Genomic DNA, 24,821 nt, shown 5'->3' with positions numbered 1-24,821 from the left:
AGACCAGACAATCAGGTCAGCGCGTTTCACAAGCGACAGATTGTCCACGAGGGCCTTCTAGAAATATTTTCTCTAATTCTGAAGGGACAACTATGATGGACACACACATTTGTGTGTCACCGTGCTGTTATAAATGAGGGTATTAAAGTCTGAGCGTCGACGGTAACCCGCTTACCCAGGGCAGGATCATGGACGAAAATAACTACATACGATTTTCCCATCAACCGTTTCCCATAAGCTTTATGTCAATATGGACGTAACAATTTTAAACGATCAGCCATTTTCATTACGATTACGGTTTACAGCTCCTGTAGTACACAATTTCTCAAATGGTGCGTGGAGGAAATAGCTTTAAAAACAACTTTTAGCGTCAACATTTATAAATAAGTATAAATAGCCCACTTCGTCACCAGAACCCAAGCCACCGATTTCACATTTCCGAAATGCTTGGGAATAATGAGCGAATCGTGAGGTTCTCTGTGTTCTTGCTTATCAGGGTGAGAGCAGATCCAGTCCCAGAGGGTTAGATCGGACCCTGAGCCCGTCTCCAAATGACCACGAGCGACGGATCTCACACTCGCTGTATGGCATTGAAGGGCTTGATGAAAACTTGAGACCACAAGTCATCACACTTAACCAAAAAATGAGTGAGTAACACATACTCACTACTACCACCACACACAATGGGACTCATTCATGAAACATTCGTAAATATATGAGTAAATTCAGAGCAATTTGTGAGTAAAACAGACCTACCTGAAAACTATCCACCGGATGCACCAATACTTCGTAAACCTCAGATTTTATAGTAAAATGTTAGTAAATTCCAATCATTCATAATCGGGCGATCCTGCATGTCATTCACAATTAGCATAATCTTCACCTATAAATTACAGCTACATAAATTACGTACCTCAGAATGCTGGAATCCTCTGTCCTTCATTCTCTGGTTTGGCTACATTATATTGCATAAATGCATAAGAGACTAATAAGCTATATACTTACCAATAAATTAATCAATTAAACGGGGTCCACCAAAGTGTTTTTAGTTAGCTGGTGCTCTTCTGAAAACGACCAGCTGGTGTTGCTTGAGAAGCTTTGGTGGCACTGCACGTTATTCCGGAGTAATATGCAGTAATAATATTAACTTCTCCTTTGTTGCGTATGATGGTTGGTCAATGTAGTGTTTGTCCCGCCTCTTGTCCCCTGTGATTGGACGGCGGTTTAACAAATTACAGTGACAAGCTCTGCGTTTTACCCAAAATGTTCATAAATCCGAAAATGTATGTAAGAATGACTTTTCGAACAATGTACACACAAATTTGTTCTGCTTGTGTTTCATGAATGAGACCCAATGATTTGAGTACAATACTATTTTAGAAACACTATTTTATTGATGTAAAATTTCTGTTGTTTTGATAACAAAAGAAGATGTAGGAAAGCAAACAGTTCGGGGGCACTTTTGACTTTTAATTCTGGGTGAACTGTCCCTTTAACTACACAATGAGTTGGTTGCATTACTTATAAAATACTGAGATATTTCACCCAAAAATGGAAATAACCCTCATGTCATTCCAAACGTTTTTCTTTTTCAGAACACAAAATAATATATTTTGAAGAACGTTGATAACCAAACAACTTTTTTTACTTCCATGGTTGGACACAAAACCACAGAGACGTCTCTCAAAATATCTTCACTTTTGTTCTGATGACATGAGGCTGAATACATTTTTATTTTATTTGCCATAGAAATGTATTATGTTTCTGTAACATTTGTAGTAGTTTACAATTGTACCACCAGCAAGTGCACTGAACCAAAAAGCCAAAACAAATGCCTCATTGTCACTTTTTGCCTTTATTAATCTAGCAATAAAATCTTTGACAAATGTTTTTCTCTCAAAACATCACAAAAGCATTATTTTTAAAAGCAGGAAGGGGTTAATTCTCACCAGATGTTTTCTGTGATCACATCGGAGTGCAGCGTCAGATTTCAGAAGCAGAATTGGCATCTATCGGCCTGTAGAGCGTAAGGAACATGTGGTCTAACAAAAAACATATGAGAATCACTCAGGACAAACATATGCAGAGCTGTGTTGGTTACTGAGAGCTCTCTGTGTGAGAAACCGAGCCCAGCCAGCGCTGTTATTCTGCCTGTCAAGAAAGGAAGCCACTCGGGGGGAAATGACAGTAGCACACTAGCAGGGTGCCAGACGCAAACGCATACACATGCGCCTTTTAATCTATTGAATATATGCGCAGTCATGCCCATGTATAGTTACACTATAGCACTCCTGCAGAGAGAGAGACTCGGTCACAATGCCACTTATGTCCGTCTTTTCAAAAGCTTGTTTGGAAATGTTCCCCAGCAGATGTTCGTGTGAAGATGCAGGTGGTAGTCAGACAGAGTATCACTTTTAGGAATAATAGGGTGATGTTTTTGTGTGCCGATGAGGTCTGGTGTCTAGTTGATGGTCCATATAGGCACTGCAGCAGATGCTCTCGGTTTTAAACGGTTAATGTGTCTTTCCGTTTTCAGATCAATCCTCCCTTCTGTTTGACTTGTGTTCTTCTGTTGAACACAACAGAAAATATTTTGAAGAATATTGGTGACCGAACAACAGTGGTACCCATTCACTTCGATTGTTTAGACGCAAAAACCAATGCAAGTAAAAGGGTACCGCTGTTGTACGGTTATGTCTTCAAATAATTTTAGTTTGTGTTCTGCAGAAAAAGGAAAGCCATACAGGTTTCAAAAACAAAAAATGCAAATAATGACTGAATGAAAGTAAATAATGTTTTTGGTTAAATATCCGTTAAAAGACGTGAAGGTTCTTGGATTTTCTAATATTTCTCCATAATTCTCTACAACCACAGTTCTCTCTCGTCCTGTGAAGCATTTGCCAAAAACAAAGTTTTTTTTCATGGGATCTATCTTAGTCTGAAATGTTTGAACACATTTGACACACAAATATTCAACTGCATTCTTTCTCTCTCTCTAATATGCACACCCGTCTCTCTCTATATCAACATTTAAGAGAAAAAGACCAATTGCATCCAATCTGTATAAGAAACTACATTAAGGGAACTAGAGAGATGTGATTTGTGTTTATTTGTTTGCCTACATATTTGGTTAAACTTGTGAGGCACAAATGTTTAAGAATAAATTCTTATGTCATCTGGTTTGTATGAGGGTTATAAAGAGGTGCCGCAAATACAATTTAAATCTGTGTCTTTAAGAGATGCTCAAGTGTTTCTATGGTGTCAAAGAGAGATGGACTCTTCCATGTCCTTAATTTGTGTGAATCTCACCACATGCAGGGTACGGTACAAATGATTCACTGCTGTTCTTGACACACTTTGACTTTGACCTGCTTTGCTCGGAACTAGGAGATTTATTTTTGTATAAATTATAAATAACACAGTTGTGATCTTTATTTTCACCATCTGTGCATCACAAAACCTCATTACGATCAAGATTAGTCGTATTTCTTTATCTTATAATAAAAAAATTCTGATCCTTATCACCTCTCACTGTTTCTGCTTTAGATCATTACCAGCTTTCACCCACGGTGAACATGCCTCAGGATGACATGGTCATAATAGAAGACGATAGGCCACACATACTCCCTGCCCAGCTGTCTGACCAATCGTCTTCCAGTTCTCACGATGACATGGGTTTCGCTGTGGAAACGCCGCCCCCGCCACCTTGGGACCAAGGGCTCCCTGACAGGTAAAGAAAATTGTAAATGTATTACTACGCATGTGTTTATTTCTTGAAGTATCTATTGTCTGTGTTTCTATTTTGAGCATAAACTTTCCAAGTCTTCTGACGATCTTCCTGCTGTAATTGAGTCCATGGCCTTTCCTTTGTTTGTCAAGAAGTCTCAGTTATTAGATGCAGGCCAAGGATGGATGCTGTACTGTGATTTCATCTCTCTATCTCTCACACAGCTCTGCCGGTGCTAATGGTGAGGAGGCGTTTCAAAGGGAAGGCTTTGGCAGGCAAAGCATGTCTGAGAAACGCACCAAGCAGTACGGAGACGCAAGCCAACTCGACATCATCAAGACCCGCAAGTCTAAGAGCATGGACTTAGGTACTCTTAACATCAACCTCCAACACACTAAATGGGCTTAGAAAATCTAAAGATCAATTCTTAGACCTGGATACTTTAAAGGTCAATCCTCAACGCAGTGCCTGTACTATAAAGATTAATCCCAAATTCAGTGCTTGATCTGGATAGCCTTAAGGTCACATCCCCTCAGTACAGCTCTAGTCTGAAATCCAATGCATTATCCAGGTGGCGTTTTTTCACAAAAACATAATGTACATGGACAAAATAAAGTGTTTTTTGACAATGCCAGCATAGAATCCAACATAAAACAGTATTTTAACACATGCACAACACGAGTGTTGGTTTTGTTTAAGATCACTTTGATATACTTTCCAGAATTAGTGTCCTATTCTTTATATCACTATTTAACACACTCAAAGCACTAAAAGCTCCAATTCTGCAGTACATTGGTCTCTCTCATGCATGTGCTTTCTAATTTCAAAAACTTTCCACTGATTCGGTTCTGATGAATGCTTCACACTTTCATCTTTTCCACTGAAATGATGCTACTGGAGTTGGTGCTAGACCAGGTGTTCTGGGGAGTGCTTTTAGAGCCGCACATTTTTAACACTTACGGTACGCTTACACCGCAACAATGTACTTAAAACGAAAAAGGTTTCACGTACAACAGACAGCAATGTTCACCCGCAGATCTCCAAGAATCCTAAACGCTCCATTATGCTCTATTTTAAATGCCAGATCTGTTGTTGGCAATGTTACTTTGCACACATGCGTATTATGTGTGACTTAACAACGTCAACATTCTGACGGCGTTTTGCCTGTTTTCAAAAGTTTTCGATTTCAAACCCCAAAATACAGTTTTTGTAAAAGCCGGAACATCTGCTGTCGGGCAGTTTTTAAACATTGACTGACTTCAGTGTCCGCACCAACAACTGAAGTCAGTCCCTTTCGTCTTTTTCAGCCGATTCAGCATCATCGGCGGTGCTTGTAGAAGAGTTGGATCCTTTAGATTAGTTGGCTTTCGTTTGCAGTAGTTTGTTGGGTTCAACTAAAATGCATGAAACGATTTCCATTGATTTGTTTAAATTCTCCCTTACTTGAGACCAAAATCTCAACCTATCTGTCTGTATTATCATGTAGCCTCGGCATATTACAGATTTTAGTTACATCTCACAAGTTTTACAATTTATAATGTGTTTTTGCGCATCTCAGATCATTTTGCGAAGCATGGACTTGGTCCAAACCGGGGACCAATTCCCACATCATGTTGGTGGAAAAAGATTGAATCACTATGGCAACCCTCACTGTTTGTTAATGAGCACTGACTGATTGTCTCTGTCTGATTTGTTGATGGTCATACTTGCCTGGATGCCTGCTGCATGTTGATCGGTCAAACTAACCATCCTGCGAATGTATATGTGCGTGTGTGCCCTTCACACAGTGGCTGATGAGATTAACCTCACGCACTACACAGACAACCACACAGGTAAGCGTGACCACTTTCTCACACGCTCACGTCTGTTTTCACCACAGGGTTATTAGATTAGACGTCAGCATTGATTTTGAGGCCTGTTTCGCACCGTTTGCGTAAGTGGCACATATTTATTTCAGCCACGGTATTAACGGGTTACAGCATTCACACTGTGCACCTAAACAGCACTTGCTGCGGAGCAGAAACACAGCTGCGAGTAGATTTGATAAAATAATAGATTTAATTGCTCACCCATTGTTTGCAAAGAAAATCATGCTGTATGATGCAACGTGCATACGGAGTGATGGATACAGAAGCACTTTCTATTTAGTAAAGGGGACTGATATCAGAATGATTTATTTTATAGGTAAACTTTAGGGTTTGAGATTCATGCACATTTTAAACCGTAAACATGTTAATGTGGCCATTCTCCTTTATATATAAATTAGATTTTTTCTTTCTTAATTAAAATGTTTGCTTGCAAAGTAAAAAAAGCACTACACATTCACATTTTGTGAGCAAGGTCTTTTTTTTTGTCTTAAACGTAAACAAATCTTTCACATTTACATAATGCATCGATCCTTATTTTTTGTTCGCTGCAATCCCTCCGTCCTTGAACACGAAGAGTTCAGTTCTATACATGTATGTGCGCATATGTAGTTCTGTTTTGATAGGTTTTTTTGCCTTCAGACAGAGACGAGAGTGCGAGCCGACAGCGTGGGCTTTAACAGATCATTTCATTGGTTAAATGTACATCTGAAAGAATAGGCCCTTCTTTGAACAAGTCTGTTTTGAGTCTCATTTACAAATTTAATGAGCTAGTGCATCTCGTTCATGAACACCTATTCATATCACAATAATTATAACAATAATAATGATAATTTTTTATCATGTTCTTTGTAGTGTCAACTAGTTTTCCGTTTTTTTACAGTGTTTATATATATGCGTATATATGTGTATGTGGGCCTTATTTAAAATATTGCAGTATCACAAACACTTGAGTGTTTAGTGTTAAAAATAGGCAGGGAGAGGGGACAGGGGTCTGACACGCTTCAGTAAGGCAGAGTTGATGAAGATAAATGCATACAGGCTTCCCTGTGCTTTATTTCCACTCGTTTATCTTCATCACTTTATGCAGATATGAATCTTCTCCCACTGCCATGGCGACTAAATACGATACCACCTCATGCACGTTATTTCTAGCCGAATGTGGTCGCTTTTATCAGGGTTCATTTGAGATCCATGTTGGGAAGACGGCATTAATAAGTGCTTGATTAGTCAACTAGTGGACTTTTCCTCAGGTTCTTCCTCGCATGACGTCGGTCCATCTCTTGGCCTGAAGAAGTCCAGCTCTCTTGAAAGTTTACAGACTGCTGTCGCAGAGGCGACGCTCAATGGCGACCATCCCTTTCACCGGCCACGCCCACGCATCATAAGAGGGCGGGGCTGCAACGAGAGCTTCCGAGCCGCGATTGACAAATCCTACGACAGGCCAGGGGCCAATGAGAATGAAGAGGACTGCATGGACACATGTATGGCTCTTGTTCCGATTGGTTCAGTCCAAAACACTAACATTCATAGATATGCAGCTAATATCAAGGTAAAATTAACTATTGATTTGATTTCTGTTTTTTGTCCTGTAGTGGAAGAAGACACAGAAGGAAGCTCTCGGTCGGGGCGCGATTCCGTTTCCACGGTAGCTGACCTCACTCCGCTTCCAGTCACTGAGCAACAGATGATCAATGGCAACCAGCCTCAAAACGACAAGAAGAAAGATAAAGGGGGGAAGGACAAAAAGAAGCCAGAGAAGGAGAAGAGTAAAACAAAGAAAGGAATGCTCAAGGGCCTCGGAGAGATGTTCAGGTAATTAAAAACACATCTAAAAAGCGTGTCAGAAAAAAAGAGTTGAAGAATAATGATGATAATATCCTTGAACACTCTTCTTCTTTTCTATTTCACTTCTCCAAATCCCACCAGAGAATCTCTAATCAGATAAGCTTTGTTCCAAATCCAAATGAGCTGCCTATCAGTGCTCTTATAAACAGCAGGCAACATTGGGCTGCATTGTGGGTGTTTTTCCAAAAAGGTAGCATGAAGCGGGTGCCCCTGACAATCAAAGCATTTCAACCTTTTGTCCAAAATGTTGGTTAATTATAAATGTAATGTATTTGTGGGTTATTTTTGTTTTTGTGTAGAGCAGATAGTTTGGTTAGCTATCAACATGCCAATCAATACTTGTTTAAAGGTTCTGTCTGTGAAATGCCTCCCTTTTGAAGAATTGCGCTCGCTGATACAGAACTAAGACGTCGTCACGTTTTCTAAAAGTACTTTCTTTTTTAATCTGTTTTATACAATTAGGTCATTCATTCCAACAGAGCTAGTAAACAGAAAATAATACCTCCCAATTAAACTCTTGAACCTACACAAATATATATTATTGTTCCTTGCCCTTGTAGAATGACCATGAACATCTTTCACGTCTCTCTTTGTTAGTCAAACAAATACTTTGGAACATTTTCCTATACATTTTAAACACAATCAACAACTTAAAAAGAGTTACCTTCAGAATTATCCTTATTTTGAGCAGACTATTGTTTACTTTTAACTAGTTTCGTAGAACCACAATACCAAAATGTTGCAGCATAATCAGCAACTATGTACCAGCTAACATTTTTCTTGCTAAAAATATTATTCAATTACATAACTTTGAATGAACTACGACAGCCATGTTTTCTCCATCCAATTTACTATCCAAAATACATCCCAAATATTTCACTTCTTTCGAAGTAAAAATGAAATGAAGTTTCGAAAAAAAAACTCTTCTTATTATGAATATTTTCTAGATTAAGCCACAGAACCAAATAAAATCGATTCAGTTTTCCTAAATGTAAAAAACACCTTATTATGAATAAACCATTTGGATACTTTTTCTTTCATCTCTTTGTTAGCAATTATTGCATCATCATTAGTATATAATATTAGGTGATTAAGGCAGGCCATTTTTAAAATATTTAATGTACATAAAAAGAAGAAAGGGTTCCAATACACTTCCAATACAAGGTACTTCACATTAGATGGGCAAACAATCTGAAAACATTCTATTTAAATCCACCTTTTGACACCTATTTGAAAGATTGGACTTAATCCATTTACGTGCCTTAAAGTGGCAGTAAGTTATTTTGAGTAAAAATATACTAATACCAATTATTGAGCAAGTACATGAAAGAACGGTGTTTAAAACTGTGTCCCTATACTTGCTGGACTTTTCCCGGAAATCCTATTTGGTGCTATGCGTCATTTCATCACATTCGTAAACAGAACGAAGAGGATCCGGCTGCTAGCCCGTGTGTGGATGCTCTGGGTGACAGGGGTAGCATTGTATACAGACATTTTGTCTTGGAAACTTTTAGTATTATTTAGCACTTCGTCGTTATGCACTTTTATTTTTAAACACCAAGCAGTGCTGTGTTGACATCTGGGGATTCATCAGTTGTGAAAACAAAGAAATAATAACTGATGAGCGTGAACAAAGAAAAAGGGAAAACAAGAATTAATATTGGCAGACATGGATTTATTTCTTCTGAACATAACAGGTAATTCATTTAATATTTCAATAGATAACACAAAAACTTGTTGTGTTACAGACGGGTACACCGTTTCATCGTTTTTTCTTTCTCTCTTTATTATTTTCATTATGATAAATCTAGCTTAAGCCCTTTTTGCACAGGATTACTTTTATCTGGGGTCCTTGTGTGTTTTAAAAATTACCTCCCCACATCTGTATTTCGCACAGGATAAGTGAAGCATCTGATTTTACCCAAATTTACGGACATATGTCCCGGACATGATGGCATGGCTTTGCGTATAGTTTAGGTATATATGTAGTTGTATGGTGTAGAATTATATATGACCGTACCTGTCAGCATTTGAGACCCGCTGTCGTGATCGGGGATCCTCTGTCCAGTTCACGTTACGGGAGTTTCCATGCGAAATAAACAAACGACTCCTGGCCAAAACGGCAGTTTTACGCTATCTGGGTCAGTTTACGTTCTTATTTGTTTCGTGTTATATCATCTGCAATGTTATCTGTTATGGTTAGTACGAGCTACTGATGTACAGTGAAGATTCTCACCGGTTTACTGTCACAGGCCACACGTGACTCAAAACATCAGACTCATCCGCGCAGTTGAGCAATGCCGAATCAACTCACGTAAAGAAAATACCTCCGCACATCACCTGCACAGATTCTTATGTACAGCCACTTAATATCGAAACCCATAGCTTTAACTTTTAAAAGCAAAATATGCTCAACTCACTAATTCCTACCTCCAAACACCATTTCTACAGATCTTAGAATTATCAGAAACCAATATAATATCAATGATTGTTCTGTTTCGGAAGTAATTCTAGTTGGTTCAACCATGATGTTTCAATGCATACAACTAAAATGTTTAAACAATGACGTCTCATTTTTCTGCATATCCGTATTTAAAACACCCAATAGTATTAACCCTTGACCTAAATTATAATTTGCTACATTTAAAATCTCTCCATGACTCTCATAAAAATTATTTTGATCAGGTGGACGAAAGCAAATACCAACTAAAATCGGTTTACTCTTTGGTAAAAGAATGTCCAGCCAAACCGCTTCGATAGAAGTATTATCCAAATCTTTTTCTCATTAAACATCAAATCCGATTTAATATATTCATATACTCCACCTCCTTTCCGATTGATCAAATTCATTATTAAAGTTTTAAAAAATAATGTCCACTTCATTATCACTCCACTCCTGCCTTCCGCCATCTTTAACTAAACAATCGCCTCTGAAGACATAGTTAAGTATATTCAATTGCGTTTCTGTCAATAGATCCTCCTGAATATCACTCACTGTACCTTTAAAAGGAAGCTTAAAATAAACTGTACGTGTGTTGTTGACATCTGAATAATTTGGTTTATGTTGGCATACCATTTTTTGTAAAACCAACATCAAACTTCTATGTTTTAAATTCTACAATGCTTAAAAATAACCACAATCGAGTAATACACATGTTTTTTACCACGCTGCTATTTTTTTAATAATCTGGTTATGACCGTGAAATTGCAGCGTTAATGCTTGCACACGTACGTCTGTAAGATGTCTGCTAAAGATCTGGAAAACATCTAAGAAAGATCCATTCTAAATCATAAACATCTTGCAGACATCTTATAGATGTCTCAGAGACGTATTGCAGATGAGCAAACTATATCCGTGGAATACTTTAGTATTTGAATGGCTGTCAACTGCCACACTGAGCCAAAGATACCTGCTACATATTAATAAACCCTCTACATATTAATGAGCTCTTCTGAATATAAGTCCTCACAGAAATAAAAATCCTTCCCATGCGTACCATCACATAGAAACACCTTTCACGCTCTCACACACGCAAGCTGTGAGATATTAATGAATGATATGCTCGATAAAGCAAAGATTTGCAGAGACATCCTCTCACAGTTGCAAAATAGTGATTAGTTTGTTAAATGAATTAAAATAGAAGGATTAAGAGCTTTAACTTCTGTTTCAATTAGAGTAGACACGTTTAAAAGCGTTTCATTTTTGATAACACTCAAATCAGAAATCAAAGTGCTTTAATAGACTTATATAGAAACTACCCACACAATCCAATAATTTAAAAAAGCTTATGTATGTACAGTACATGCACACAAATAAAATAAATCTCTTTAGTATTGAGGATCATGTCTGTGCTTAATACTCAACATGTGTCAACATGTCATAACACGCTCGTGTGTTTCTGCTTAAGGTTCGGGAAGTACCGCAAGGATGAGCGCTCGGATGCTGGAAAGTGGAAGCCTGAGGAAACTCATGCTTCTGAAGAGGAGACACAGCGGATGAGACAAGAACAGGAGAGGTACACACACACACACACACACACACAGAGTCAGAGCTAATCTCTCTCATCATCGGTCTCTAATCAGGCATTTCCTGACACCCTACCTGCCCCTCGTACAGAACCGTGCCCACTTCCTCAAACCCTCTTCCTCAGTGATTGTTAAGCCCCTGATGTTTTTCTTGTGTCATTGTGTATGTGTGTGTGTTTTGTTATACTGTTTTGATGTTTGCGTATTTTAATGTATCTAATGGTCGCCCTGTGTCAGCTGTTCACCATGTGTGTGTGCCTGCAGGTGTGTTCATGTTGTTTTATTACAAATTTCATGCCAACCCCTCCATTTCCCTTCTGTCCGGCGAGATCATGCTGAGAAAGCCCTGCTCATTCAGTCTCTGTCTTAATCTTTCTTTCTCTCTCACACTCACTCACAAGCACACACACACTTCTCTCATTCATCTTGTGTTTGGTCTGTATTCGGTTCTATACATATCATTCCAGGCTAAAAGTGATGGTCAGATTTACATATTTCATTCAACAAATGCTTTCAAATCTGCATATTCTCCATCCTAGATCGTTTTTAAAATGATAATTTGTGTCCTAAAACATAGAAGGATTAATTGAGTGTCCTTATAAATAAAGTACTGAGAAAGTCAGCGTAGCATCACTCAAAAAACAAATTACTGATTTAAAAACTGAATTAATTAATGAATTTATATTGCAAACATAAGATATCAAATAATCATGAAGAAATGCTTAATGGGAAAGTTCACCCGGGAAAAAAAATCTGTCATTTACGCTCCCTTGAATAAACCAAATAGTTCTTGGCCACCATTGAATTCTGTTCTGTTTAACACATAAGAAGATATATTAAAGAATGTAGGAAAGCAAACCGTTCTGGGGCATATTTGACTACCATTATATTTTTTCCTGCTATAGCAATCAGTGGTGGCCAAGAACTGTTTGGTTACAAGCATTCTTCCAAATATCTTTCTCTGTGTACATGAGATCAAAAGAAATGTATACATGTTTGGAACCACTTGAGGTTGAGTAAATAACAGAATTTTAATTTTTGGGTGAACTGTCTCTTAAATGCAGGTACTTGCTATGTGTATCATTGTTAATAGTTACAGTGTAGTAAAAAGCGAGTACACACTTTTATGGTATAAGCAAATTGGGGTGCAGCACAAGTTTTCAGTATCAGACCACAAGAGTTTTTATTATTATGATATTCACTTTTTTTGTGGTCATTTTTTCTTGTACTTCTGCTGTTTATATCTATTTATTGATGTTTTGTAGGATTCAAGCGAAAACTAGAGAGATCCGTCAGCGTCAGGCCAGAGAGAGGGACTATGCTGAGATCCAAGACTTCACATTGAACTCACTTCCTGCAGAGGATCCCCCGTACGCTGGCATCGGCTCGCTGGAACTAGGCGGGTACCAGCGGATCCACACGCCACCAGACTCACCCTACACACAGAAACAGAATGCCCGGAATGGGCAGTTCTCTCCGTCAGGCAGGTATGTGTTGTGATTTAAACACGTGGTTATTTGTACATAAGATCTGTATTATTGTTTATTCGCTTTTTCAGCCTGACATGGCTTCAGGAAACACGTGGTTCATTCTGTGAAACAGAGCAGGGAATCGTGGACGCGAAGAGATCCCAGATTATTTAGGAAAGTTTTTCATTTTATACATTTTTCATTAAGACGAGAGGGTTATACCCTCAGATTGACCCCGATCTTCTCCGGAGAGCCACCAGACCTTCATAGTTCTTTTGAAATACAAAAGGTGGATCTTTTACTGAATTTTAGAATTTATCTGGCTATTTATACATTGGTTTCACTTTTTAACCTAAGTGAGGGTTATTACAGTGTTGAAATAGGATTTTTAATTGAAGTCTTTGCTCATCTTTCCCTCTCTTGGTCGCACCCACACAGTTACCTGCCATTTTAAAGGAATAGTTCACTTTAAAATAAAAAATCGGTCAACATTTACTCACCCTGTTGTCATTTTAAACGTGTTTGTTGATTTTCTTTCTTCTGCAAAACACAAAAGAAGATATTTTGAAAAAGATCGGTAACCAAAAACCATTGGTCCCTATTGACTTCCATTGTATGGACACAAAACCAATGCAAGTCAATGGGGACCAACTGTTCCTTTTTGAAAATTCTTTAAGATCTTCATTTGTGTTGTGAAGAAGAAATACATTATGGTCTGAAATGAAAAGAGTGTAAATAATAACCGAATTTTTATTTTGAAGGTGAACTATCCCTCCCCATTACAAACCCAAAACATCGCAATTTAAAGTCGTAAACGTTCATGGGAGAGTTGTTTCTAATGCCTGCCATTATATACTGTATATTCTTTCTTGGGTTAACATGAAGTCAAGATGTTATTCTAAGATTAAGTTTGGACTACAGCCCACTGTCTTGAGACATTCTAAATCCGTGTGAAGTGTTGAAAACACTCTCAACAAATTTGGTAAAACCCAAATTGTGAGAATGTTTTGTTTGGGTTGTGTGAGGCTTGCCTGTTTCTTGAGACTCAAACAAACACAGGCAGATAGACAGGAAGGCCACTTCCTGTAAGAACCCTCAGGGAACAGGAAGTGGGTGTCATTCCGCAGTGAGATATAGAGAATGGAACTGTGGGAATAATCCTCACAGATCTGGAGTGGGGAAGTAGATCCTAAAGGGGGCATGCTCTGTGGGTGGGGGACGTTTGTGTTTATAGGTTTTAGAGGGAAATGATGTGTAGGAGTTTGTGTAAGCATCACTTGTGTATAGAATATATATATAGCAGCATGTATGCAAGTTTCCTGTTTTGCATATGAGCCAATCAGCTTTAAGATGTTTCCTTCAGATCACATGATTAAACTGGTAAATTTCTAACCAGATAGCTAACAAGCCGTCAACATGTAGCAGGACAGACAAAAAAAATTGCTTTCTGACACCTGACATGTTTTACCATGATTGAATGACTGATAAAGCTGTTGTGTCACGATGATGTCATAACATCAACTGAAAGTTTTACAGCAGTGTCATGAATGAGACAGCAGGCAAACGTTAAATGTAAATCAGTTTTGTTTAATTAGCAAATCTGGCTGTGTGAAAATGTTTATTTCATCAGAATTATTCAGAGGAAATATTTTAAGCCACATTCATCCCTACTTAAGAGATTTGTAGGTGAAAGAGACATGTTTGTTGTGGTGTTGTGCTGTGAATTATTCAGATAAAATAGCATTTTTTACTACGCACAAGCCAGTTTATAGAGAGTTGAACTGTATTTGTTAAGGCACTTTCAGACATTTCTTTAGACACGGCTTTGATATAACAAAATACATAGAACCACATGAGTCATATTTTGATTCCGTACAAGCCACATCAAACTGTTTCATGCATTTACCTCCTTTGTCCTTGTGTTGAAATGTATTGTGCAAAATCAGTATGTTCCAGAGACTTCGCAATCTAGATGCATCGGTTTGTGAACACTCGAAAACAATTCAATGTTTGGTTGCGAAACAGGCTACAGTGTAAAGTTTATAAATCAATAACATATTCATCGGGTGCCATTGTTACAACATCACTGTTTTATCAGGACACGCATGCATGGAACATCTGACCTGGAACAGAACGCTCTGGAGTTCTGGCTGTCAGCTTAGCCACATGGTTTAAGTCCCTCAGCTCAGAGCGTTCAAGTAAATGAGAAATATATCTGCTTAGTCAGCAAAACCTTTTGAAGCCTGATAAAGGGCTTATAGGCACAGGCACAAACCCACTTAAAGTCCAGCAGAGGTGTAATGATGGTATTAAGATGAGAGGTGAGTGTTGGGAGAAACATATGGTAAAGGGTTTCTCTCACCTGAAAGAGTTCTGTTCCCGGACCTGGAACTACAATACTTCCATGTTGTAAAAATCAACTCTACCTCAGCTTTTGAAACAAGCTGGTCTTGATGGAAGACCCTCAAAGGTGGCAGCATAATCTTTTCAGAGTTAAGTTTTCATAGTAACAACAACAACCTAGCAATGCCCACACTATTTTCCTTATCAATCTGATTTTGTCTGGAAAGAATACAAATCGCACTAGATGTAAATTGATCGCTGTATAATTGTTAAAGGCATTGTTCACCCAAAAATGACAATTCCGTCATACATAACTCATTCTCTTGTCTTTTTTTAAACCTGTATGACAAAAGAAGATATTTTGAAGAATGTTGGTAACCTACCAATGGCGGTACCCATTGACTTACATTGGTTTTGTGTCCGCACAGTGCAACTGAATGATTGCAATCCATTGACTACCATAGTTTGAAAATTACAATGGTAGTGCAAAGTGCCCCAGAACTGTTTGCTTTCCTCTATTCCTCAAAATATCCTCTTTTGTGTTCAACAGAATCAAGATATTTATAAAGCGATTCAAAGATTATCAAGAGCTGTTTGGTTACAAGCATTCTTCCAAATATCTTTCTCTGTTTTCATCAGAACAAATAAATGTATACAGATTTGGAACATCTTGAGGGTGAGTAAATGAAGACACAATTTTCATTTTTGGGTGAACTGTTCTCATAGTCACTTAAAGAGCAGCTCGTGTTGGAATACAATCTTGTAAAAGTTGAAAAGTGTATCTGTGCTCTCTGTACGCCCATCAAGCTTAATGTGGCTGTAAAATAATCTGTGTGATATTTGAATTGGTAATATGTGTTTTGCGATATGTTTGTATTATTTGTATTATCTTAATGTAAATGAATAAATCAAAACGAGAAAAGTGTGTGTGCGCACGCGTGTGTTTGCACGTGCTTTTTTAAGACGTACCATTTAAACGAATGAAACTCCATCTCTCTTATTTGTTTCCACTGCTGCCACTGCAGGATTTTACTAGGATTTGATTCTCTCCGGTTTTATTAAATTGACTTCAACAGATTTGTGAGTGAGATTGAATGTACTCGCCCAGCATTTACCTCGTTTTTTATTTCTCGTGTGAATGGTATTTCAACAGTCTGCTTCTCAATCACTAACCAGTGACAATCCAGTTGAATCAGACCCGGTCTACACTGGTATGATGTGAATATATAGGCCACTGTAATTCTGTTTGACACAAACTCCTCGAAATCTGACCTGCAGGAGATTGGCTGCTTAAATTGCATTGAGCAAAGAATTATGGCCGTGTATCATTTACATAATTCCTTTTGTGAATTTCTGTCAGTTGGCACAGTCCGTTCTCTGTGAATTTTCTTCCCTCAGTCTCATAATAAGCAGAGATATCTGAGCAATTCGTGTTCACATCAGAGCTGATGACCATGGGGCCGCGGTTTGGGTATCTGATCTCTTAGCGCAGCGATAGGGCCCCAACGTAATCAACATTCTTACGCAGAAGCGAGCGAGCTGCAGAATGAGTTAAGTTTAGCCGAACTCTGTGTGTGTTTGTGCATGCTCTTGCTGAGTTGACTATGTGCTCTGTAGGGAATTTAAAAGACCGAACGATGCAGAGGCCAATTAAAGCCGCCAAACACTCACAGAGGGTAAACATCTGACTAATCCCACAGCATTCACGCTGAGAACGCACATACACACAGAAGTTTAAGCTTATTATCAGCATTCCCTGGCACGCTGTGTGGAAAAAACAGGGATTAAGGAAAACCAAAGTGTCAGAAACAAACTCGCAGCGAACAGAGGGATAATGGGAGTGTGAACCCAATGCTAATTTAAGAAATAAATGCATTTAATGGAATGAAATGAGTAATGGATGAATTCAGATGTGCCATTGTCATCATCATCTCCCCTTGTGTTGTGTTGTGTTGTCTGTCTGTCCTACTTGTTGGTCTTAAGCAAGCCCTGTATGTATCAATTCTAAGAAATATCTCATTCAATATTTTTTTGTTTTCCAGTTAAATGTCTTAAAGTTTATAAATCAAGATACATTCACTTGAGAAGGAAAAAGTCTTTAAAAAATGGGTTTTGCTTAAAACAAGCACAAGAATCTGCCACTGAGGTAAGCAAAATTAACTTAACTTCACTGAATTAAATTGAAATTTGAATTAAATTTATTTAGCTTACCCCATTGGCAGATTTTAGGCTTGTTTTAATAATAAACTGAATGATATATCATTTAATTCATGGCATTCATGAATTCATCTAATTTAAATAATTATGGGTGGAGCATCCAGCGGCGGATTAACCATATGGGCAATTGGGTGAGTGCCCAGGGCCACAAAGACATTAGGGGGCACCAAATAAACCAGCATTACAAAATAAATAATTTATAAATCTACATAGGCACTTTTTTTAAGACTTGCCAACATGTGCGTTGAATAGCCCCCACTTTCAGATAAAAATGGTTCTGTCCCCCGCACTTTTTTGACACACTTCCGCCAACATTCTCACCCATGTTATCTGTTAAATAGATTTGAGTGGACTAACATTTGGCCAATCACAAGTTGGTGTTATCTGGCGAGTCGTCTTTCGTGTACACTTTAAGCTTCAAACAGACAGAAGCGGGAATTTTTATAAATAAAAATACATTGTAAACTGGCGAACGCCACTTTTGGTGAATTACAGTCCCAATCTCTGTTCTCCGTTCCATTGTCCCCCTCATGTGAATACATGCATGCAAACTTTACATAGGTTAGATATATATATATATATATATATATATATATAACCCAGTCCATCATTTCATATCTAAAAATAATTGCTAACGAAAATATGATTTTTCCATACTATGGCCCTTTAAGTTTATATGGTAGATTCCAGACCCTGAGAGTCACTCCACACGTGGTTTGTTTTGAAAAGATCTGCTGAGGGTCTGTGTGTTTGCAGTAGCTGGAGGTCTGCGGTCGCAGCCGCTGAGAGTTTGTGTTTGGTCGAGGTCGTTTAAAAACGAACAGCAGCCCCACAGCGCTAATGGTTTAGCATCTCTCATGCCGGCCGAGTTAGATGTTCTTATAATGAATGTTTCAGAAGGCATTCAGCACGATGCGATACCACATTACCCTTTTCATGTTGATTTATTTAGCAGACAATTACAATGAGTTTTCTCAGTTATTCTCCCTCTCTTACTCTTTCTACCTCTTCCTTGTTCTCGCTGGTCAATGAATGTTCACTAATGGAATAGAAATGAACATTCTTTCATTTTCTTGCCCTTGTGTAGTTGAGATAATGTGATGATCTTTCTTTTGTGGGACACAAAAGCTCTTTTCTGAAATGAATGTGAAAGGGCAAAGGGGTGTCAAGCTACACAGTGACACCATAAAGCACCATTAAAGTGTCATAAAAAAAGAGTCCATATGACTCATGTGCTATATTCTAGGTCTTTCGATGTCATAGGAGGAAAGACTTAAATGAAAGTTATTCGCTGGTCATTTTTTCTGAAAAGAGAGAAATATCAGATGGTCGACAAAAGCGCGTGTTGGCACCGTGTTTGTGATAATATGTGAACATCGAATTTAATAATTACTTTTAATATGTGCAAAAGAGTGGTCAGGATATGTTTTTCTTTGAAAAATTAGCCTTTTATTTTTAGGTTCATGAGTGAGTAAATCATGTTTTCAGATGAATATAATATATCTTTATTTACTTTTAATTATTCCTTTATCCATTAAGTTTTTTTTTCTTTTTTGTCCGTGATTCTCAAGACGGTGTGTTCTGTCTGTGCTTGTGCATATATATTTGTGTATAAACAAACATCTATTATAACAAGCCTTTTGTTTATGGGAATGTGCGACAAAGGAATTCTTTCTCTTTAACCCAAACAGGCCCCTACTTACATACTGTAACTTGAAACAATTCTGGTCTTTCCCATATTGTCTAAACAAGTAAATCCATCTTAACTTTTAATTATTAGTTATGGGGCCACACATGCAGACTGTAAACTCTGTAAATAATAAAGCACAGACATTAGTGGATAATGACCATCTGCTCTAAGTGGAACATTCCACCGAGACATCTGACTGTGTACTTTACTGTATATGTTTTGATATATGGTTTAATATATTTATGTTGTATGCCCACTCAAGCTCTGGAGAAGCGCCATCAAACAAAGGTTGAAAGATCAGAACCAATTCAGGGTGACCCAAAAAACGAAAGTTACCGCGATCCCGGTTCTGCTCAATCATCATTGTGCCCTTAATTGCTTTTGGGACTGTCTGTGTAATTAGTGTATTGCGCAATCTTTTATTAGAAATAGAAAGCATGTGCTAAATGATGTCTGTGTTGCTAGGAGAGATGCTTTACTGTGGGGCTGGATTTGATTATTGGGACTAGAGGACCAATGATGTAAGAGCCTTATTGGACGCTGTTAATTATTTATAATTCTCCCTTTAATGTTAAACCCCACAAAAATTCTTTACTCATTAAGAAACATGAAAGGAGAATTCTGTTCTTTTACAGATAGAATAAAGTTTTTTAATTTAAAAAATACATTGCATCATAATCGTGTGATCATGCAGGCTCGTGTTCAACTGAAAGTGGATGACATAATACATTTTTCTAGTTCCTTGACCTAGACCCGCATAGAGCGGATGAGATGAAATAGTGGCATGTTGCAGGCAAGGTTCAAACCTGCAGCACCCACGTGAGCACCAAAGCTCAATGCATTAGCAGTGTTTGCCACTGCACGACTCGTCCGGGGTTTGAGCTTCTTTTCTCTGGTACGATACATAGCTGGAATCTGTTGATTGATGTTTACCCATCAGTACCCAATTCTCATGTGTTTCCACAGCTTGTGAAACAGAGGTTGCGTCTCATTAGCCGTTTATGTGTGCGTGTTGGAGAGAGTTTTGAATCGAGTGGATGCCCTCTCTCTGACCTTTCAACAAGATGACCTACTTTTCTGACAGAACATTGTTCTTCTGTTAAGAACTCAACCACCCCCCCCCCCCCATTCCATTTTTTCTAACCGTGTCTCTCTTTGAGGATACAGTTCCTTTGTAAGTAGGCTGATATTCTTAGTAAAGGTGCTAGATCCAAGTGAGGCACATGGGCTTGCGTGACCGTCAGGGAGAGCACATGGGTTAAATCTAATCATGTAAAGTGATAGTTCACCATAAAATGCTAAACATTTTTTGTGAGTGTTTTTGTGGAGCAATTTTGTCTTATTTTTACACTTTAACTTTTTACAATATCTTTACAGAAAATACACAAAAATATACTTAAGCAAAAAACATTAAGGACAAGGGTAATATAAAATGAAACGTGTCATGCTATAGGATGTTGATTTTACCTCACAAATTGTCAAAACAATTACGTCTCTATAGGATTGTAATCGACCCAGTGTATTAATATCAGTATTAAGAAAATAATTTTCATATTTTTGGTATATTTATAATGTAAAACTATCAGTACTACTTCAATAATAACTTAAAGGGATAGTTCACCCAAAAAATAAAAATTCTGTCATCATTTACTCACCTTCGAGTTGTTAAAAATCTGTATAAATGTCTTTTTTCTAATGAAGAAGGCTTGTAACCAAACGGTTCTTGTCCTCCATTGACCCCCATGGGAAAAACTATTTTATAGTTTTTTGTTCTGTTGACCACAAAAGAAGATATTTTGAAGAAGTTAGGATAGCAAACCGTCCTGAGGCTCTTCTTTGTAATTTTTCCTAATATGATAGTCAATGGGGTCCAATAACTACTGTATTTGGGTACAAGCATTCATCCAAATATCTTTCTCTGTTTTCAACCAAACAAATTATTATTTAAAAAATGTATAATAATGTAATCTAAGTAATTTTAACTTTAAGTGTAGTGTATGTCTTTCTAAGAACATGGCGTGCAAGTTACATGGATGCAAACAGGTTTTTCACAGCGTAGTTCGGTCGTCCCTAACTGAATTACATTTTTTCATCTGGCACCACCTTTGGTTTGGTTGGAGACCATTTTTACTGGTGTGAGACAATTTCATATTTCAGAGAGAGGCACGGACTCCAGTGTGACATTAAATCTGTCCCCGCGCTCACACAGCTACATTTTCAGATTTAATTGGTTGTGTTGTAGATGCTCACAGTTCGTCACGCTGTGAGCTCTGTGTGTGCGTGTGCCTTCATGAGACATCCATGTAGAAATATTATCTCACTGTCTGTGTTGTTAATGACTGTTGCAGAAAAGTGTCATTCAGATGAATGAGTCATTAAGATATTACATTCGAACACTGTAACTCTGAACGGAATGAGCCGAATTTCACATGTGCTTTGTAGAAGACTCCTTAGTTTCTTAACAAGGTGTATTCTGTGAGTCTGTTCAAAGCACAGGACCTAAACATGTCATGTTATCTGTGTGTGCATGTGTTTGCTTTACCACACACAGACGCCGAGTCAAGGAGAAAGTTGCAGTGTAATGTTTCACACAGTTCTGAGCTCAAGGGAGATCTGTGTGTGTAAGGTGTTGTTAACAGGCTGTGTGCCGGAGTTACAGGAAATACAGAGAGCCAATTTAAGCATTCCTAGCAACAGGTCTCCATCACATACACCAACTCCATCTACTGTAAAGACATTAGCTCCCCTCCTAAAGATGACGAGATGTCTCCTTAACTGCTGTATCTATATATCAGGTGACTCTTATTAAAAGATAATGACTTTAGGTTGCTTTTATACAAACCACTGGCAAAGTGAATGGCGTAGAGACCATTGCATCATTAACTTAAAGGAATAGTACAGCAAAAACTAAATCTGTCTTCATGTATTCACAGTCATGTAGTTTGCAGTCTGTCTATGAATCTTTTACCTGTGCAACACTAAAGAAGATATTTTAAGAGATATCTCTGTTTTATATATATATATATGGTTATATAATATAATGTAAAAAAATATATACTGTATATATACACAATATATAAATACATTTAAATAACATCAAATAAATAATTTCTAGATATAAATATATACAATTTCAAATATATCGTTTTTTTAGTAAACTATCACTTTAAGAGCCTTTCAATCTATGTAGAGCATTTATTATCAATTATTTATTAGTGTTCATGACTATTTGGATGCTAACTCAGAAGCATTTGTGGAATGTGAGGTAACTTTTAAGGATAAAGTTTATTTTTGTTCTCACTTGTTGTTTTCTTCATCTGTGTATCCATATTTATCTCTTTGCTTTCTTTACTGGTGTGACTTGAAAATGTTTAATTGGCTTGTAGTTGACATTTTTAATCCGTCACCTTTACATTCGTAAATGATATGTCTCTGCATGTAAAACCGCTCTCTGCCATGTCGAGACATATCGATCCACACAGATCTACTGATCAGTCTTAGGAATCACTCTGTTAGTATTGATCTGATACACACACACACACTTCTCGCACAGGATTCCCTTAGCAGCAGTAATGGGAAATCAATGCACACTGACTCCCTTAAATGCACAGGATAAATACTCTTTGGAGTCAGCACACACACACACACACACACACACAAACACGCATACATGCTTCTCTCCCGTAAACTGCCAGTCCATTAGCCCTTTCTAAGTGTTAATGAAAGCTCTTTACCCACAATGCACAGCACTGTAACCATGGAAACACCCTCACCACACACACCCTCATTACGCCCTTCTGTAACCATAGTGACCACATAAGCCACTGTGTGATGCTGGTTTTGAGACCTGCTAAAATCTATGATAGTTGTCTTTTTGCTGCGTCACATCATAGGACACATGTGTGGTGTTTTTGTCAACTATTTATATACAGCATACATACACAAGTTTTATTTATTTATTTTATAAGCAGTTCAAGATGTATTGTCCCCATTCCAGTCTAGTGTTTTTTAAATTACAACAAAACCAAATGACAATGTCATCCAATAACAACGTGAACGACTGATAGCTGACAAGACACATGGAAATTATTTGGCTATCACATACAAAATTACTTAACAGTTAATAAGTTTAAAGTGAATAGGAACTTGTTTTTAGTATTTAAATACAGAGCATATTTTCTGTTATTTTGACATTGTTCTCCAGTTTTCATTTTCTCCAAATAGAAACAATATTTTTATTTGAAATTTGGGAGAAATATTGTCTCTTACTGTTTTGCAGCTGTACATACTGTACACATACAATGCCCTTCACTAATATTGGCACCCTTGGTGCTGTATAAATGCATCTGCATCGTTTATTCTACAATATTCCAACATTTCATTCAAATAAAACTATTTCAAGTGGGGGGAATATAACATTACAAAAAAAAATTTTTTATAATACACCCTGGTCACAATTATTGGCACACTTAGAAATTGTTAAGTAAAATATCTCTTAAGTATATACCCACTGATATTTATATCTTCATAGCACACCAATGTGACTAGAAACATGATGTTGTCTAGTCATGACTTTTTGTTGCTCAGGAGTAACACAAAGCCCCTTAATCATTTATAACAATGGATAAAACCAAAGAATATAGTTCTGATGTGCAATATAGTTTTGCTGAGCTACACAAAATACAAAATGGCTTTAACGAAATAAATCTAATTTCCAACATCAGGGCAATGATCCAGAAGTTTTAATGGACTGGAGATGTTGAAAATCAGCTTGAAACAGGATGGAAGTCTATATTGTCTCAATTCACAGCAAAGAGAAGAATTTGAGGGGCCAAAGACTTTTCAAAGAGCAAATATGGAAAATTGCAGTGATCCGTAGATTTTTGGGTTCAGGAAGCATTTAATAAAAAGGAAAACTGCACCTCCATCACCACAAGGTGTTTTGGACACTGTTAAAGAGACAAATCTTCTCTCATGCAAAAACAAACTCCTCTATATTAATCTGCCATACTTGAACTTCAACCAGGACTGGGGTCTATGGCCATATGCAATGAAAAATGTTTTGTCTGCAGCAATAGCACAAGATAGATTAGGTGGGTATGCTTACACAGGGTTAAAACATACCCATGTTCACAGTTAAATATGTCACAAGATCTTTGGTGTTGTGAAACTACTTTTATACCAAAGGTTCTTGACATCTTGTTTAGATATATGGCATCATGTATGGCAAATACCAACAAATATAAAAATCAAAACCTGACTTGCTCTGCTTGAAATACTATAATGGGTTGTGGTTAGATCTTCCATTAGCACACTGGTTCAAAATAAACATCAAAATCAACAAAAAAAATTGATCGCAAAATCAAGATCCTGCAATAGCCATCCCAGTTCCCTTATGTGAACACTATAGAAAATGAGTAGGATGAACTGAAGATAAGAGAGCACCAACATTTGAAGGATCTTAAGAGATTCTGTATGGAATGGACTCGGACGACTAGCCATATATTCTCAAACCTTGTCAGACTGAAAAGTAAACACTCAGAGCTGTTTTTCATGCAAATGGAGGTCGCAGAAAGTTTTTAAAAACAAGGGTGCCAATAATTGTGTATTAGAGAAAAAAAAATCATAATGTTATA

The 24,821-nt window shown here is 37.5% G+C and overlaps 1 protein-coding gene across 5 annotated transcripts in view; it reads left to right on the top strand.

The window, feature by feature from the left end:
• Positions 1-24,821, top strand: part of pard3ab (par-3 family cell polarity regulator alpha, b) — a 71,508-nt gene that overhangs the window by 31,699 nt on the left and 14,988 nt on the right. For 3 of the 5 annotated variants that reach the window (XM_079451384.1, XM_079451383.1, XM_079451387.1), the window contains exons 15-22: positions 497-647; positions 3,547-3,730; positions 3,952-4,094; positions 5,515-5,559; positions 6,846-7,076; positions 7,188-7,407; positions 11,349-11,456; positions 12,732-12,953. In XM_079451384.1, the coding sequence (XP_079307510.1) occupies positions 497-647; positions 3,547-3,730; positions 3,952-4,094; positions 5,515-5,559; positions 6,846-7,076; positions 7,188-7,407; positions 11,349-11,456; positions 12,732-12,953 (1,304 nt within the window). The remainder of the gene's footprint in view (positions 1-496; positions 648-3,546; positions 3,731-3,951; positions 4,095-5,514; positions 5,560-6,845; positions 7,077-7,187; positions 7,408-11,348; positions 11,457-12,731; positions 12,954-24,821) is intronic. The other 2 variants (XM_079451386.1, XM_079451385.1) reach the window with 1 other exon arrangement.

The sequence above is a fragment of the Barbatula barbatula genome, assembly GCF_947034865.1.
Source record: "Barbatula barbatula genome assembly, chromosome: 3".
In the NCBI taxonomy this organism is placed as follows: domain Eukaryota; kingdom Metazoa; phylum Chordata; class Actinopteri; order Cypriniformes; family Nemacheilidae; genus Barbatula; species Barbatula barbatula.
The sequence above is the reverse complement of the archived record's forward strand: the minus strand, read 5'-3'. Positions and strand labels throughout refer to the sequence as shown.